At 43.6% G+C, this 16,189-nt stretch overlaps 1 protein-coding gene across 5 annotated transcripts in view; it reads right to left on the reverse strand.

The window, feature by feature from the left end:
* The window catches only part of DCLK1 (doublecortin like kinase 1), a 400,808-nt gene that overhangs the window by 103,031 nt on the left and 281,588 nt on the right, over nucleotides 1–16,189 (reverse strand). For all 5 annotated transcript variants that reach the window (XM_066234329.1, XM_066234330.1, XM_066234328.1 and 2 more), the window contains exon 5: nucleotides 4,841–4,957. In XM_066234329.1, the coding sequence (XP_066090426.1) occupies nucleotides 4,841–4,957 (117 nt within the window). The remainder of the gene's footprint in view (nucleotides 1–4,840; nucleotides 4,958–16,189) is intronic.

A 16,189-nucleotide genomic window follows, 5' to 3' on the forward strand; every position in this document is an offset into this window, starting at 1 on the left:
AGGGCAAGCCCAGGGTTGCAAACTGGCAACCTCAGCATTCCAGGTTGACACTTTTATCCACTGCGCCACCACAGGTCAGGCCCTGATGTTTCATTTAAATGTAAGGTAGCAATATTATCATGAACAGAACCATTGGCATGGAAACCAAGCAAATCTTATCTTTATTCTATGCTCCAATCTCTGTATAACGCAGGGGATGGTTCTGGAAGCACAGATTCAGCAAAAACTGAAGTAGATATTATTTCAAATGTTAAGGTAATATGTTAAGAGGAAAAACAAAAATTCTTTGTTGTGAAAAAGTCAGGTTCATAGCAGTGATTGGGATTTGGGGCAACATATTAATGCTTAAAATTTAACTGGTATGAAAGTAAAATTTTTCACATTCCAGTGTTTTTGACTTATGAAGAACACTGAATAGGTTATTTAAAAATAATGTTGATGCAATCAAAATAGAGCTGCTTAGAAGAGCCATCCTTGAGTACAGACAGAAGCCCGAGGCTAGCTCGGTGGAGGAGCCCAACGCAGGGGCTCCTCTACATCCAGCAGCAACACTGGCCCAAAACAGAAATGAAAACAACGGACTTCCCACACCCTGGGCATAGGTCCCAGGGGCAGAAAGTGGACTGGGATCATGGGCATAATCTGTGCACTTGTGACTGGATACTGCTGCTCTGTGACCCTTTCTGAATTAGAATCATCCAGGGGAAGGTGGTAGGACTTGGTAGCAAGTCAGAACCAAGAGACAGTAATTGCATATTATAAGCAGTTATATAACTAGGAAATAGCAGTAGGGCTTATTTCTAGATCAAAATGCAAGAAGTTGAATTTTTTTTTTTTTTTTTTTTTTTTTTTTTTTTTTGTGGCAGAGACAGGGAGAGTCAGAAAGACAGACAGGAAGGGAGAATGATGAGAAACATCAATTCTTCGTTTCGGTTCCTTAGCTTTCTCATATGTGCCTGGACCAGGGGGCTACAGCAGAGCAAGTGACCCCTTGCTCAAGCCAGCGACCTTAGGCTCAAGCTGGTGAGCCTTGTTCAAACCAGATGAGCCTGCACTCAAGCTGGCGACCTCAAGGTCTCAAACCTGGGTCCTCCATATCCCAGTCCAACACTATCCACTGTGCCACCACCTGGTCAGGCGGAAGTTAAAAGTTTTATAGGCATAACAGACTCACATTAAACAAAACGTGATTCGTGCCACTGGATTAATTTTTGACCTAGCAGTTAAAGATATCTTTTTTTTTTTAAGATATTTTGAATGAAGTGGTAATTTTTCAAGAACATGTTGATGTTAGAATGGATTTGCTTTCCACTTTCCTTACGGAAATGATCACTGGGTGTGGCATCCCTATGACAAATTCCAAGACAGTGCTGGTCAAGTCAACCACGTTAATTAAGTTCATCTCTAGTTAGGATTTGAAAAGGGCTTCAAAAAAACAACAGAAAATAGAAATTCTAGTTTGAAGCAATCTATTGAATTTAAGGTAAAGTGACATTCATTTTAAATTTCTAAAAGCATTAGTTCCAAATATTGGCAGTAACAAATATAGACACATTTGTCTCTCTGCTTTTTGAATCTCCAAAATTACTTTTTGGTGATACATTCATATATGTTTACAACATTATAATTAAATATATTATATTATGAGATTTATATAATCTTAGGGATGCTGAATAGTGACTATGTTACCAGTTAATTTTAAAGTGAAATAAATCTCCTATGTTCATTTAAAAAAAATTTTTAAGATTAGATTTATGATTGTTTTTATTTTACTCAAATTTTTTTTTTTTAATTTTTCATTTTAGAGAGGAGAGAGAAAGGGAGAGAGAGAGACAGAGAGGGAGAGAGAGGAGAGAGAGACAGAGAGAAGGTGGGGAGGAGCTGGAAGCATCAACTTCCATATGTGCCTTGACCAGGCAAGCCCAGGGTTTCGAACCGGCGACCTCAGCATTTCCAGGTCGACGCTTTATCCACTGCGCCACCACAGGTCAGGCAGTTTTACTCAAATTTTAGATTTTTTTTTTGGAGTATAACAGGCTTTTTACTACACAGGTTAATTTTTTGCATTGCGAAAATTCTCCTCTGTGTTTCCCTGCTGTGTTCCGCTATTCAACATTGGCTGCCATACTCAGACAGACTGCAAGTGAGGGACACTTTTCCTGCTTCTGCGATGGAGACGTTAGCAGCAGACAGTACCTGCTCCAGGTCTCAGGGTTCCATTCTCTGACATGGGCACAGAAATCTGACCGCCTCCTTCCTTCCTGGACTTAAATGGGGACAAAAAGAAAAAAAAAGAGAGAGACTTCCACCCCAAACCAGGAGCCTCTAACTGACTATAGATCTTAAAATCAAAACCTGTTAAAAACAACAAAAATATAATAGCCATATTGAGTTTCTTGAAATAGCTATACTGTAAATGACATAAAAATTTGGCTAATCACTCAATATTAGATGTTTCACCCCCACTATACCCGCTATTTTAAGATTTATGGTATATTCTGAGACAAAGAGGAGAGGAAAGGTTAAGCAAAATTTTTCAACAGCAGAGATAGTTTGGATTAGGAATTAATCCTAGTTCTTTATTATTTACTGATGTTTTACAGCGGTATTACTGGTGTTTCTGTTAACGTGGGGCTTCTCACTCTTTCACATTCTTCTGTGATTGTAGTAAATAGCCAAGACTTTAAGGACAACAAGCTGGCTGGATCCATGACCTCTCTTTCTCTTACTGTCCTGCGGGAGTTTATCCTACAGCCCAGGTTTGCTCAGAGAAAGTGAGAAACGTTCTTTGGTCACGGCTGAATTATTTCCCAAACACCTCAGTTTTGACCTGTCAGCTGGATGAAGAACAAGCAAGCTGATGTCTTTCAGGGGAGTTTTACACGTAGCAACGCCAGCATCACTGTCTCCTGAGGAGCTCACATCTCTGTGTGGAGGTGGTGTCTCTCTTGAAGGGAGAGACTTTCCCCAATATCCCTTTCTAGGGAAGGAATAACCTTCAGACAGCAGCTTTCTCTTCTTTGAATGTCAGCCACATCAAGGAGGCGGAAAAGGTAGTAGGCACCTGCCACTCTCTTTTGCTCATTGTTCTTCTGACCTGCACTTCAGTGTGTGTGGATATCTGCTCTTGGGTTGCAAGGGTTACAGATGAACATCACCACTCCGAAGCAAGTGAAGAGGTAGAAAGGAAGTCATTCTGTCATTCCAATGAAGGAACATAAGCAAGCTGTATCTTTCCCCCCAGGTTATCCAGAGTCAAATGACTTCCTCTATATCCTTCCCTTCTGTTACCTAGAATTCACAGATTCTCAAACTTGGGTGAGCAACAGAATCACCTGGAGGGCTTGGGAAACCCAGACTGCTGGACTCCTGCTCCAGGGCTTTTGATTCAGTGGGTCTGGGAAGGGGCTCCAGACGTGCTTTTCCAACAAGTCAGGTGATGGGGATACCGTTGGCCCGGGGAACCACACTTTGGGAACTGCTTTCTTAACTGACTGTTTTCTCTAACTACGGGCTATAGACTATCTGATCAGAATTATCTGGGGTACTTGTTAAACTTGTGAGTCAGAATCTAAGGGCCGTGAGGTGATAAGGGTGACGAACTCCACCGAGTTATCAAGTGATGGTCATGTACTCTAAATACTGAGTGCCACTATGTCACCCTTCAGCAAGGTCTCATTTCAGTACTCAGCATCCCGGGTGAGCTGTGTCATGTTGAGGGAAGAATCTGCAGCCCACCTGAAACTAGGAGGGTGACCAAGCTGGGTCTCCAGTGGCAGCTGTGTTCTGACACTTGCTGCCTGATGGTCATCATGTGGACCAGGCTGTGAGAGAGGCCTTTGCTGCCTCCTGTAGTGTGAGTGTCAAAGGAGAAGGTCTTTGCTACCCAGCTTACTAAGAGTTCCTTCTTCCAAGACTCACTTTGGAAGTTTCAGTTTTTCTAATGATTAGGAAAAACAAATTATAGCACCTCCATTTTTAAAATATGGAGGTTACAACTTATATAGTAGTGCAACAGCTGGGCAACAGTGCCAGGGACAGGCCTGGTAGCCCCGCCTGGGGCCTTTCCACACTCCTCCGGGCCCATGTTGTTGAGCACAAGAGGCCTCTGAGGGGCCCCAAAGCTTCTGCTCCTAAGAGCTTCCCTGTCTCCATGAAGTCAGGTGACAATCACTTCGAGGTATGCATCATTTAATAATTCCCATTCCACAAGTTTGTATCATTAATAGTGAAACAGACCTTACATCCGAGTCCAAAAAACCTCATAAAGACAAAAACACAACCTAATTTACTCATGTCAGCATCAAGACCAGGTAAGTAAAAGGCAGGCCGATACAGTCATTCTGGGAGCACCCCCCCCAGCCACACCAGCCCTGGAACCCACCGAGAGACAGACCCAGGTCAGGGCACCAAGGCCACCCCTGCTCCGGGCTCTCATTCTCACTGCTCTTGGTGCCACGGCCTTGCTGGGGCCAGCAGTAAACAAAGAGTTAGCGGATGCAGATTAGAAACTCTTTGTAAGCCACTCCCAAGTGGAATAAATGCTTTAAAAGAGACTTCCAGCTTGGAAGCCCTTCATCTGAAAAGTTAATTTTCATGGTAGAAGCCATGTTTCCATCTGTGAGCCAAGCTGGGTTCCCTGAGTCTTCACTAAGTTAGTGTTCCCGAGCTCGATGCTTTGTCTTACAGCTGACCATGAGACTCGGGCCAATCTGCTCCACCACTTGAACGTGTTCTAAAATTATAAACCAGAATGTACAGTCACTTAAACCCTCCCCTCTGGGCTTAGCACACTCTCTGCATGACAAGGCACTTTCCTCAAGCCTCCATCGCGCTTTACCTGAGCTGGTGGACGCAGGTGACTTGCTGCGCCGGGACGGGGCCGGGCTCTTGGTCGTGCTCCTCCGCGAGGATGACGCTATTTTGGTGTAAGAAGTGGACTTCACAACGCGACATTCTGCAAAAGAACAACAGCCACCCGTCATTACGGGGTCACAGCACACACCATTTAAAATGCACAATAAACCTGAAAATAGAAATATATGGCCATCCTCAGTCACACTTACTTCCAGTCAGTCCAGTGCTCATCTGCAACAGAGACCAAGAAAACAAGGGCAAAGGCACATGCATCACAGTAAACAACACTCGGAGCCATTACTTCTTTACAATATAGTGTGGATAGATGGAGAATAATCTGCTGGTAAAGAAGTGACTTCATTAGGTTTCCCTCACACAGCCCTTGAGTTATTTGTGTATATGTGTCTTTTTTGGAATAAAGTGTTCTTTCTTCCAAGAACAACATTAAACAACAGGTTAATCTCATAAACCAAGATAGGGAGTAGTAGAATGTTCCACCCATGAGGAGAGATTCTACCAGTCCTGAGTTTATTGATCTTAGGAACCCTTGTGAGAATAGCTGTGAGCCTTCTCTGTGTGTGGGAGACAACAGCATTTGCTCAGAAGAGGTAGAAGCAGCCAAGAGGTGACTTGTCCCTGCTACAGGAGCACCACGGGAGGCTGAGAAACATCTTAACATCTCCGCTTTCTTTAGATTTAAATCCTTAGTGCTTGTGTTCATCAAATTCAACACTAAACATCTTAAACAGAAGAGTCTTCTATGTCTCCTTAGTGAGCTGCACTGACCAATTACATCTTATTACTGAAGGACCATTTGTAATAAATAAAAATATTTTTATGCCTGTAATGATAATCAACATTCATTGTGGTTAGAAAAGTATAAATATATATGTATATAAACATCCACTGAGTAATACTTGTTTTTTGGGAGGGTGGTATACAAACCTAATTTTTTTTCTACTCGTTTGTATAAACAACACTGGGACTAGTCTGCACATATCCATCTGTTAACTAGCCCTTTTCACACTACAATATATTGTGAGCATTTACATCCTTTCATTTAATGGTTAGAGTACATTTTACTGCATGGATATACTATCATTTCTTTAGACAAATTCTAGTGCTGGGCATTTAACTTGCATCCAATATTTTCACCATTATTAATAACACCCTTGTAAAATGAATGTGCCATTATCTAATTATTTCTTTAGAATAGATTTAGTCCCTGGCACTTTAAATTTAGTTTCTAGTCACTGGGAACCCTGAGGAGCCTCATAGCTGCTCAAAAATATTTTCTGAATGAAGTAGGATTGGTAGGTCTAGAAAGAAGTGCTTTTAAAAGCTTTTCACAAATTGTCCTCCGGGCAGGTGGACCTGAATTGCACTTTTATGAGAGTATAAGAAGAGTGGTCATTTGCCTGACTCTTCATTTCTCTTTTCAAAAACTCTTTGCTGATTTCAAAAATATTGAATCCGTTGTTTTATATCTGAATTGTTTTGACTGCCAATAAAGTTGTATATTTTCCCCATATTCTTATTAGTTATTTGTATTCCTCTTTTTTTTTTTTTGCAATTGTTTACTCATGCCTTTTGCCTATTTGCAACTGAGATGATTTTATCTTACTGGTTTGTAAGGATGTAATCTATATTAAAGTTCTATCCCTTTGTCTATCACGTTAGAAATATTTATCTTTTCAGGAAGTTGGTGAGATAGAAGTCTTTTAAATATAGGGGGGATTTTTTCTTTAAGTACAGTATGTAGTTTAACATTAAAGTATAATCTACTAACTTTCTCATTATGCATCTTTTTTTTTACAGGGACAGAGAGAGGGATAGACAGAGACAGACAGGAACAGAAAGAGAGATGAGAAGCATCAATCATCAGTTTTTCATTGTGACACCTTAGTTGTTCATTGATTGCTTTCTCATATGTGCCTTGACCGCAGGCCTTCAGCAGACCGAGTAACCCCTTGCTCGAGCCAGTGACCTTGAGTCCAAGCTGGTGAGCTTTTTGCTCAAGGCAGATGAGCCCACGCTCAAGCTGGCGACCTCGGGATCTCGAACCCAGTCATCCCAGTCTGACGTTCTATCCACTGCACCACTGCCTGGTCAGGCCCATTATGCATTTTATTTTTTTATTATTTTTTTTTTAGAAGTTTTTTTGTTTGTTTGTTTGTTTGTTTGTTTGTTTTTTAATTTTTTTATTTATTTATTAATTCATTTTAGAGAGGAGAAAGAGTGAGACAGAGAGAAAGAGAGAGAGAGGAAGGGGGGAGGAGCTGGAAGCATCAACTCCCATATGTGCCTTGGCCAGGCAAGCCCAGGGTTTCGAACCGGCGACCTCAGCATTTCCACATTATGCATTTTAAACATTGGTAACCAAGAAATCATAATTCCGTATCTAATCTGATAACTGACTTTGACTGAAATTTTTCTTCCCCATCTGTCCAATTTCTAATTTTTTAAGCTCAAAGCATGTCTCTTTCCCTTATACATTCTGAATGGTTTTATATAAACATATTTTCCCCAAACCAACAAAGTAGTTCATATTGTTTAGTAAAGAAGAAATAAAGTGTACACGAAATACACAAGTTATAAGGCTATAAATAGGAAACAGTGGACAGTGTTTTTTGAAGAGCCTTATAAAATGAACTCTTGGGGTCAAAAATAAGAGAAAGGATTGAAGAAGGAGGAGGAAGAGAAAATTCTTCCTTGAGCTATAATACTTGTAGCCTCATAATCACCCACAGAGGAAAAATGAATCAGGTATTACTGAGCATGCCCAAGCCTCCTCAACAGTTACTGGGGGGCCGCAGCTGGCTGCTTTGTCCTGCACTGGTGGCCCTGCAAGAGATTTCCTTTCTTAAAAGAGGGTAAAAAATCTACACAAACAGACATAGAGCAAAAATGAAAAGATAGAGGTACTCAAAGAACATGACACCAGAAGCATGATCAAAACCACAAGGACCATTCACAGGGGGTGACAGTACCTCCGGGTGTGTCTGCGGAGGTTTTAATCCACAAAACAGACTTCTGGAGCATGTGAAGAGGACATCCAATTAGCTCAAGGCTCTGTCCACACACATTCTGGAGTTGTCCTAGCCTTTGGACATCCTCCTAGCCTTTTGGAAGGACATTAGCAACCAAACTAGATTGCTCTAATGTTGCTGGTCCATTGGCATGCTTGCAATTAAATTTGTATCCAGTGCCCACTATAACACTGAGCACTACAGGCACATGGAGAACATACAAAGTTTTGGAACCGGAAACACTGACCACCTGGTGGTAGAGTATGGAGTCCTTTAACCAGCGAGGGCTACTTGGTGCTTTTTATTTCATGGACCTCATGTTTGAAAATGTGGCTTATGAAACTAATTGCTTTAAGAAATAATATGTTTTCTCATTTTAAATCAAATTTATAACTATAATAAGGGCAAGATAACCAGGACTTTTTGACCCAGGTCATGAATGTTTTGAGTCACATAAATTTAAAATCATAATTTTAAAAGCTCAGAATCCAGTTAGCAAGAATGAATAGTGAAAATAGAAAGTTACCAGATGGTGCACATTGGTAATAACACCCATCTGTGGGCCACAACGTGAATTAAAGTGTTGATTTTAGGGGTTTGTTGCATGCTGTTTGCCACAGGTGCCAGCATTGCTAGTTAGGGCTCCAACCGCCAGCCAGGCTCAGGACAGCATGCTAGAATTGGTCTTGCCACACTAAGGTGACAGGTCCCCAGCTTTTGGGAAGAAACTAGGTATTTTAGTGAGGCTGCTCAGTCTTGGAGTGAGTGTAGGCATTTCATTTGATTTTTTCAAGATCTGAAAAAAACTAGCAGGCTCATGCCTTGCTTCTATAGCCTCTCTTGCTTCTCTTGAATTTAGTTCTCACTGTATTATTAACCTATCAAAAGTCTTCATTCACTGGTCTGCCTCTTTACCCCTGCACTAGCTAGTTCCTGCCATATTAAAAAGCATGCCATAGCTGCTCCATAAATATTGGCCTAAACTGCTTGCCATTGATCCTGTAACTACTTGAGTGAACACATACTACAGTGTGTCCGTAAAGTCATGGTGCACTTTTGACCGGTCACAGGAAAGTAACAAAAGATGACAGAAATGTGAAATCTGCACCAAATAAAAGGAAAACCCTCCCAGTTTCTGTAGGATGATGTGGTAGCATGTGCACATGCGCAGATGATGACATAACACCGTGTATACGGTGGAGCAGCCCACGGCTATGCCAGTCGAGATGTGGACGGTACAGAGGAAAGTTCAGTGTGTTCTGTGGCTCACTAAATTCAAATCCGTGACCAAGGTGCAACATGAATATCGGCGCATTTATAATGAAGCGCCACCACATAGGAATAACATTACTCAGTGGGATAAGCAGTTGAAGGAAACCGGCAGTTTGGTGGAGAAACCCCGTTCTGGTAGGCCATCAGTCAGTGACAAGTCTATAGAGGATATACGGGCTAGCTACCTAAGGAGCCCTAAAAAATCTGTGCGTGAGCCCACATCGAACTGCACTGAATAGGTATGAAACTGGGAGAGTTTTCCTTTTATTTGGTGCAGATTTCACATTTCTATCATCTTTTGTTGTTTTCCTGTGACCGGTCAAAAGTGCACCATGACTTTACGGACACACTGTATTTACTGAACTAACCCAATGTCTCGTTTTACAGGTGAGTAAACTGAGTTTCAGAAGGACCAAATAATTTGCATCAGAACCTAGGTCTCTTGGGTTGGTGGGCCCTCACCACCCCAGTATCTTTTTTTTTTTTTTTTTTTTTTTTTCTCATTTTTTCATTTTTCTGAAGCTGGAAACGGGGAGAGACAGTCAGACAGACTCCCGCATGTGCCCGACCGGGATCCACCCGGCACGCCCACCAGGGGCGAAGCTCTGCCCACCAGGGGGCGATGCTCTGCCCATCCTGGGCGTCGCCATATTGCGACCAGAGCCACTCTAGCGCCTGAGGCAGAGGCCACAGAGCCATCCCCAGCGCCCGGGCCATCTTTGCTCCAATGGAGCCTTGGCTGCGGGAGGGGAAGAGAGAGACAGAGAGGAAAGCGCGGCGGAGGGGTGGAGAAGCAAATGGGCGCTTCTCCTGTGTGCCCTGGCCGGGAATCGAACCCGGGTCCTCCGCACGCTAGGCCGACGCTCTACCGCTGAGCCAACCGGCCAGGGCTCACCCCAGTATCTTATAGCTTGGCCTAAGCAAGCAGTTTTATTGTGAATAAAGTCTGGAAAGTTTCTATCAGTGCCTATGGTCAGGGCAAACAGACAAGTGGGTGAACAGTGAGAAGGCTGGCAAATTACTAGTTTTCTTATGATTATAAATTTTAAATACTAATGCTACAATTCTATCAAGCTGTCTAGTGCATCAGAAATAAAAGAACTCTCAGTTAAATTTAAGTAATAGCTTGAGGGATCATGGAGTCTGAAAGATAATTACAAATATTACAAATCTTACATCACTTGCCTTCAAGACAAGAGTGAAGCTTCAGGAGTTAAATAGGGATTAGAATAATACTGAATGGTTGACCAGAAACAGAAACAAAATGACTGTAATAACTGCTTTCTGCACCTCCCCACCAGGGTTAAAATAAAACCAATTGAAGAAAAGTGCAGTATCATGTCATAAATTAGAAAAAAAATACAAAAGACATCAACCATCTCATCCATCAAAGTTTAGATTTTAACCATGTCACTTAATTTAAATGGGAATGGTATTTTATAATGGTAAAAAAAAAAAATGCAGTGAAAAAGGACACGTTTAATTACTTCAGAGAGAATGGCAAAATCTTTGTGTTTAAAACCACAATTTAGAAACATTGTGAATAATAGCCTCTAAATGCCCAGTAAAGTTGGAAATCTTATGTGTTCTCTCTCACAAAGGGCATTTTCACAGCCTCTAGCAGGGAAGAAAGTAGCCACCCCCATTCTCCCTCCTTACAGGGCATTTGCCTCTGGGGGAAGGATCACTTCTCTCTGATACATTGGCACACTTATACTCTCTAAGAGGGCTGCGTTTCCTTCAGTTGTGGACATACTAGACAAGGCAGGCACTCCTTGTCTAGAAAGATAATACGGAAGGACGGTAAGTAGCCACCTGGAGGAAGCTGTGGGACAGTAGTTTCTCTTGACACTAAAGACTGCAGCCTACCCAAAGTATAGAAAATCAGATCAAACACATTAATGGGGCCTCTGGTGACTGACTTTCCCATGGCAGGCAAGCAAGGTTAGGTTCAATCTCTGCTTTAGAAAGTCCTTATACATATTCACGGTATGTAAGGGGGAAGTATCGTTCTCCATACGGTCTATACTAAGATCAGCTTAACAGAAGTTTCTTGGGATTCGGTAAGAAAGTAGTTAAAGCAGTTCCCACCCTCACCTAGGATCCCATCTTTGGAAACTCATTTCTGCGATGGACAGATGTAGAGAGACAAGCCAGATGCAGACGTACGGGGAGGAGACTGGCTCCCGATGGCGTGAGAACCCCCACGTACGCAGGTCCGCCCCCACGTGGAAACACCTGGTAGGCTGGCTGACGTGTTAGGAACTGCGTTGAAGAATAGAAGCAACTAAAAGATCCCACGCAGGTACCAACAACTCACCTGAGTTCACACACGAGGGATACCCACGCATTCAAAGAGGCCCACATGTACCTTTGAGAATCTTGAACGAGGCAAAGGTGAAGTCCACAAGTGCCTAGACAGCCTTAGTTACACACTGCATGCTGGCTAGAGAATGTCCTCTAAATAAGGAATGTTTTACTTCTCTAACCTCTTTTTTAAACCAGGCAGGAGAAAAACACTCTCAGGCAGAGGCCTCTTAACTCATCTCTACTCTATATTCAATTGTTCTGAACTACTGCAGAGATGGGCAAGTGTGTCTAGAAGAATCCACTACGAGCAGTAGATGCTCTGCAGGTTCTTCCCTATTCTGATGACAAAGAGAAGCTTCCTTTCACCTCGGCAAAGGTACAGAGCCTCCAAAGGGAACAGTATTGGTCTCTGGGGCTCCATGCAAGAGAGAGCCAGAAAACACAGTTAGTGTTAGAGACTTTCTGCATGTGGCATAAGACCAATGGCCAAAATGACAAGACTTGCAATTCTGGCTCTCTAACTCTCTAACATGTTGCTCTTTTTTCTTCTTCTTCTTTTCCAAATGAGAGGAGGGAAGATAGAGTGATAGACTCCCACATGCGCCCTGACTGGGACCCACTGGGCAACCTCTGTCTTGAGCCGATGCTCTGCCCATCTAGGGCCATGCTCATAACTGAGTTTTTTTTAGCACCTGGGGTGGAGGCTACACTGAGTCATCCTCAGTGCTTGGGGTCAACATGCTCGAATCAATAAAGCCATGGCTACTGGAGAGAAAGAGAGAAAGAGAGAGAGAGAGAAGGAGGAGAGGTAGAGAAGCAGATGGTCACTTCTCCTGTGTGCCCTGACCTAGAATCAAACCCGGGACATCCAAACACTGAGCTGATGCTCTACCACTGAGCCAACCAGCCAGGGTCCGACAAGTTGCTCTTACATGTTCATATGCTCTGAGTTGGACGGAACCCTCCGAGAATATTGAGGTTATCAATGGCTGCTGAGTCAACTCTCACCTCAATGCATGGATAATCTTTCTCCTGTCTCCATCAGTGGGTGTCCAGCTTCCCCTCGGGCCCCTCTGCTGCCTGGGGTTTCACCACCCTCTGTCTCCTGGTTTTGAAGCTTTGAACATCTTAATTAGCCTCTAGCTTGTCCGCGTGGGTGAGCTAAACACAGCATTTCTGGTATGACTGATGACTAACGCCCACTTCCTATAGAAACATAATGATTTCCACACTTCACAGCAGCATGGCAGGGAAACCCAGACGTGGGCTCCTGGCAGGGCGGGCTGGTCTGCAACTCCCCGGCTGCACGCTCCAAGAAGCACTAAGGTCCATCCTCCTTTCTATGCCACCTGGTTTCAAAGTCGCTCCGGACACTGTAATGAAGTTCTCATCCTTCGTGGCCGTGGAGTTTGGGACCACTGTTACCTCCTTACGCTGCATATGCAATATGTCTGGAATAAAAGTAGTCAGCTAAAAATCTCTAAACCATAGTGTTTAAAAATTAAAGTATGTAGCAGACTGACTATAAGCAAAGACATCCTTTGGAGTGACTTGGTGAAGAGTATAAAGTCCCAGAAACTGAGATTATTTTTTTAAAGTACAGCAGCATGTGTCTACACCTGGCATCCAGACTGGCCCAGCACAGCGTTCAGGACACCCAGCTGAGCACTCCAGCTGGCACCCACGTGTTCCTGCCTGGCCTGGCTGCTCACTGTGAAACTAACAGGAACCAGCTCCGGAGGCCCAACTTCGGGCTTTTACGTAACATCTGCAGAAGGCTTTATGGCACCAGGATTTCTGTGCTGACTCCTCAGTAGTCAACCCTCAGATTTACTGTTTTGATAACACAACTGATTTTCTCCAAATGGTTCCCTTTTTCCAAATAGTCAAATAAATGTTCATTTTCCCCTCCCGAACAGTCGAGAGTAATAGGGAAGTCCAGGGGTCGGGCGGCTTTTCTGTAGGAGATTGCCTGGTGAGCCAGTGTCTGATGGGACCAAGGTGTAATGACCACCATTATGAGAAAGTATCTTTTTTTTTTTTTTGTATTTTTCTGAAGCTGGAAATGGGGAGGCAGTCAGACAGACTCCCGCATACGCCCGACCGGGATCCACCCGGCATGCCCACCAGGGGTGATGCTCTGCCCACCAGGGGGCGATGCTCTGCCCCTCGGGGTGGGGGGAGGGCGCTCTGTCGCGACCAGAGCCACTCTAGTGCCTGGGGCAGAGGCCAAGGAGCCATCCCCAGCGCCCAGGCCATCTTTTGCTCCAATGGAGCCTCAGCTGCGGGAGGGGAAGAGAGAGACAGAGAGGAAGGAGAGGGGGACGGGTGGAGAAGCAGATGGGCGCTTCTCCTGTGTGCCCTGGCCGGGAATCAAACCCGGGACTTCCGCACGCCAGGCCGATGCTCTACCACTGAGCCAACCGGCCAGGGCCATGAGAAAGTATCTTAAGACTGACAAGTGAAGCAAACCACTTCACAGAACACAACAGAATTTGTTATCGGTTAGTTTACTCACAGGAGGACTGCGTTGGAGCGGAAGAGAAGACCCAGCCTTCTGTGAACCTTATTCTCTACTAACAGACTCTCGTTATAGTACATTTTTTTTATAATTCATATTCTAATGATTGACAAGAAAAAGAAAAAAGAAGGCAGTAGCACCGAGGGCCATACCATGATTGTTTGTAATTGACACCAGCACCCGTTTGCTATTGGCTCGGTTGACATGCCATTATGGCTATTACTATCAAAAAATATTCAGGGCTACATGTTAAGGAATACAGATAATCATCAACTAGAAAACTTTGATATGCTTCTTAAGGACAGAAAGGTTCATCCAAGGTCACACAGCATGAAACTTAAAAAATGACATGAACTCTGGAACGCAGAGATGAAGCTGGTTCTGTTCACACCGACACACCCATGTTCCCACTGTCTTCTGTCACCCCTGAGTGTTCTCAGCCAGCTCACCGTGCGGCGTCTGAGTTCCAGTCCTGGGAGAAAGGAGAAAAAGAGGGAGGCCTCCAGACACCAGGCAACAAAGGTTGCTTTGTGCCTTGTTCTACAAGATCTTCATTTCCTGAAGCTGATCTCAGTCTCTTCTTCTTCCCACGTCAATTGCTCCACACCTTGCCATTGTCCCCTGAGGTGGGTTGACAACCACTGCTGAATTTTTTCATTACACAATGTTTCCTGAGGGTCCTCAATTAATTCTTAAATTCTTCCTTGAGGGTGTTCATGTATTTGCACATTCTTTCTATAGTTTTGGCCAACAGGAATTGATAGCTTTGGACTTTAATGCATACCCCACAGTGTGGATAGGGTGACTGGAATATCAAAGGCCTTCATATTGTCTATTAAAAACAGATTAGTTAGCATTCCTCGTTTTATCCTCTCTGAGAACACGGGAACACGAGGCCTTGAAATGCCAGTGGTTTCTGGACGATGGCGGAGGTCAAAAGGGCATGGTATAGAGAAAGAGGGCTCTCAAGCTGGGTGCTGTGTACAACTGAGTGTTGCAAAAACGCCAAGAACATTGTCTGTAATCAGCTACACTGTAAGTCAAGACCCTTCTTTTCTAGGTACCATTGACCTCTCAATAAGGCCAGTCACGCCATTTTAGCTGAATGCAAGTAACCAGGCAGGAGATTTCTGTTTTTAGGGACTGAGACTGGGAATTTGCAACCCTGTTTACTAAGCCAGGCAGCATTGCCTCAAAACAACATAATCACGTATCCTTTCGACGCTTTGAAGTTCATCTTGTCTTTCCGAAGATCTAAAATACAATGGTAGTTGGTGGGTCTAAAACATAATTGTAATTCCTGGTAAGCTTGTTTTCCCCATAAAAGCCTACGCTCTTCAGAGTTAAAACTTATCGCTGAGGGTAGCCTGTTTCTTCTGTGATTGTCCTTAGCTGTTTGCTCAAGATCTGCTGCTACTTTGTTGGCCGAGGCAGCCTCACCAACAATCTTAATCTTTTTCAAAGTGAAGTAAAATGGAGAAGCTCCCCTTGGCTGGCTGTGGGCTTCTTCTCATCAGAAAACTGTGTGCGTTTAGTAGGAGGTTTGAACAAATTGCAGATGTTGGGGCCCTTTCTCTTAATGAATCACTGTTGTCAGACGCATGTGTGCCCCACATCATCCAGCCCAAAGGTGATACCTTCTTAGTCTTCACCAAAGTCTGACCATGCTGATAGACTGAGTGTACAAATGGACAATGGCTGGACCATGCAGAAAAGTAGAACTCTGCCCCACAACCTATAGCAAGCTTCCCAAGAAACCAACCCCTTTTCTATAATAACCAGCCAGGAAGCCAGCCCGCTCTAGGGCAGCCTTGCAGAAAACCAGACTGCTATCTCTAGTAACCATCCAGGAAGCAAAACAATAACCCCTATAACAATCAACTCCAAATGGCCAAGACTTGATTAATAACTGACAACTTCCACAATTTTCCCCCTGCTTCCAACTTAGGAGCAACCAGAGAAAATCAAATATGCACCTTAACCAATCACATGCCCACTTCCAGCAATGCCATATCAATAATCAGAGTACACCCAACATGGTGCAGGAAATAGACTTACTTTTATCCATTACAGTTATGACAACATCGCCAATCTCACACTCTGAGCCTATGCTCCCTGGGGGGATTCACAGGCATAACAGCATGCATCATCTAAATTTTTCTTTCTTTCTCTCTCTTTTTTCCAAAGTGCATCTGTTAAT

Source organism: Saccopteryx bilineata, chromosome 6 (assembly GCF_036850765.1).
Source record: "Saccopteryx bilineata isolate mSacBil1 chromosome 6, mSacBil1_pri_phased_curated, whole genome shotgun sequence".
Lineage (NCBI taxonomy): Eukaryota > Metazoa > Chordata > Mammalia > Chiroptera > Emballonuridae > Saccopteryx > Saccopteryx bilineata.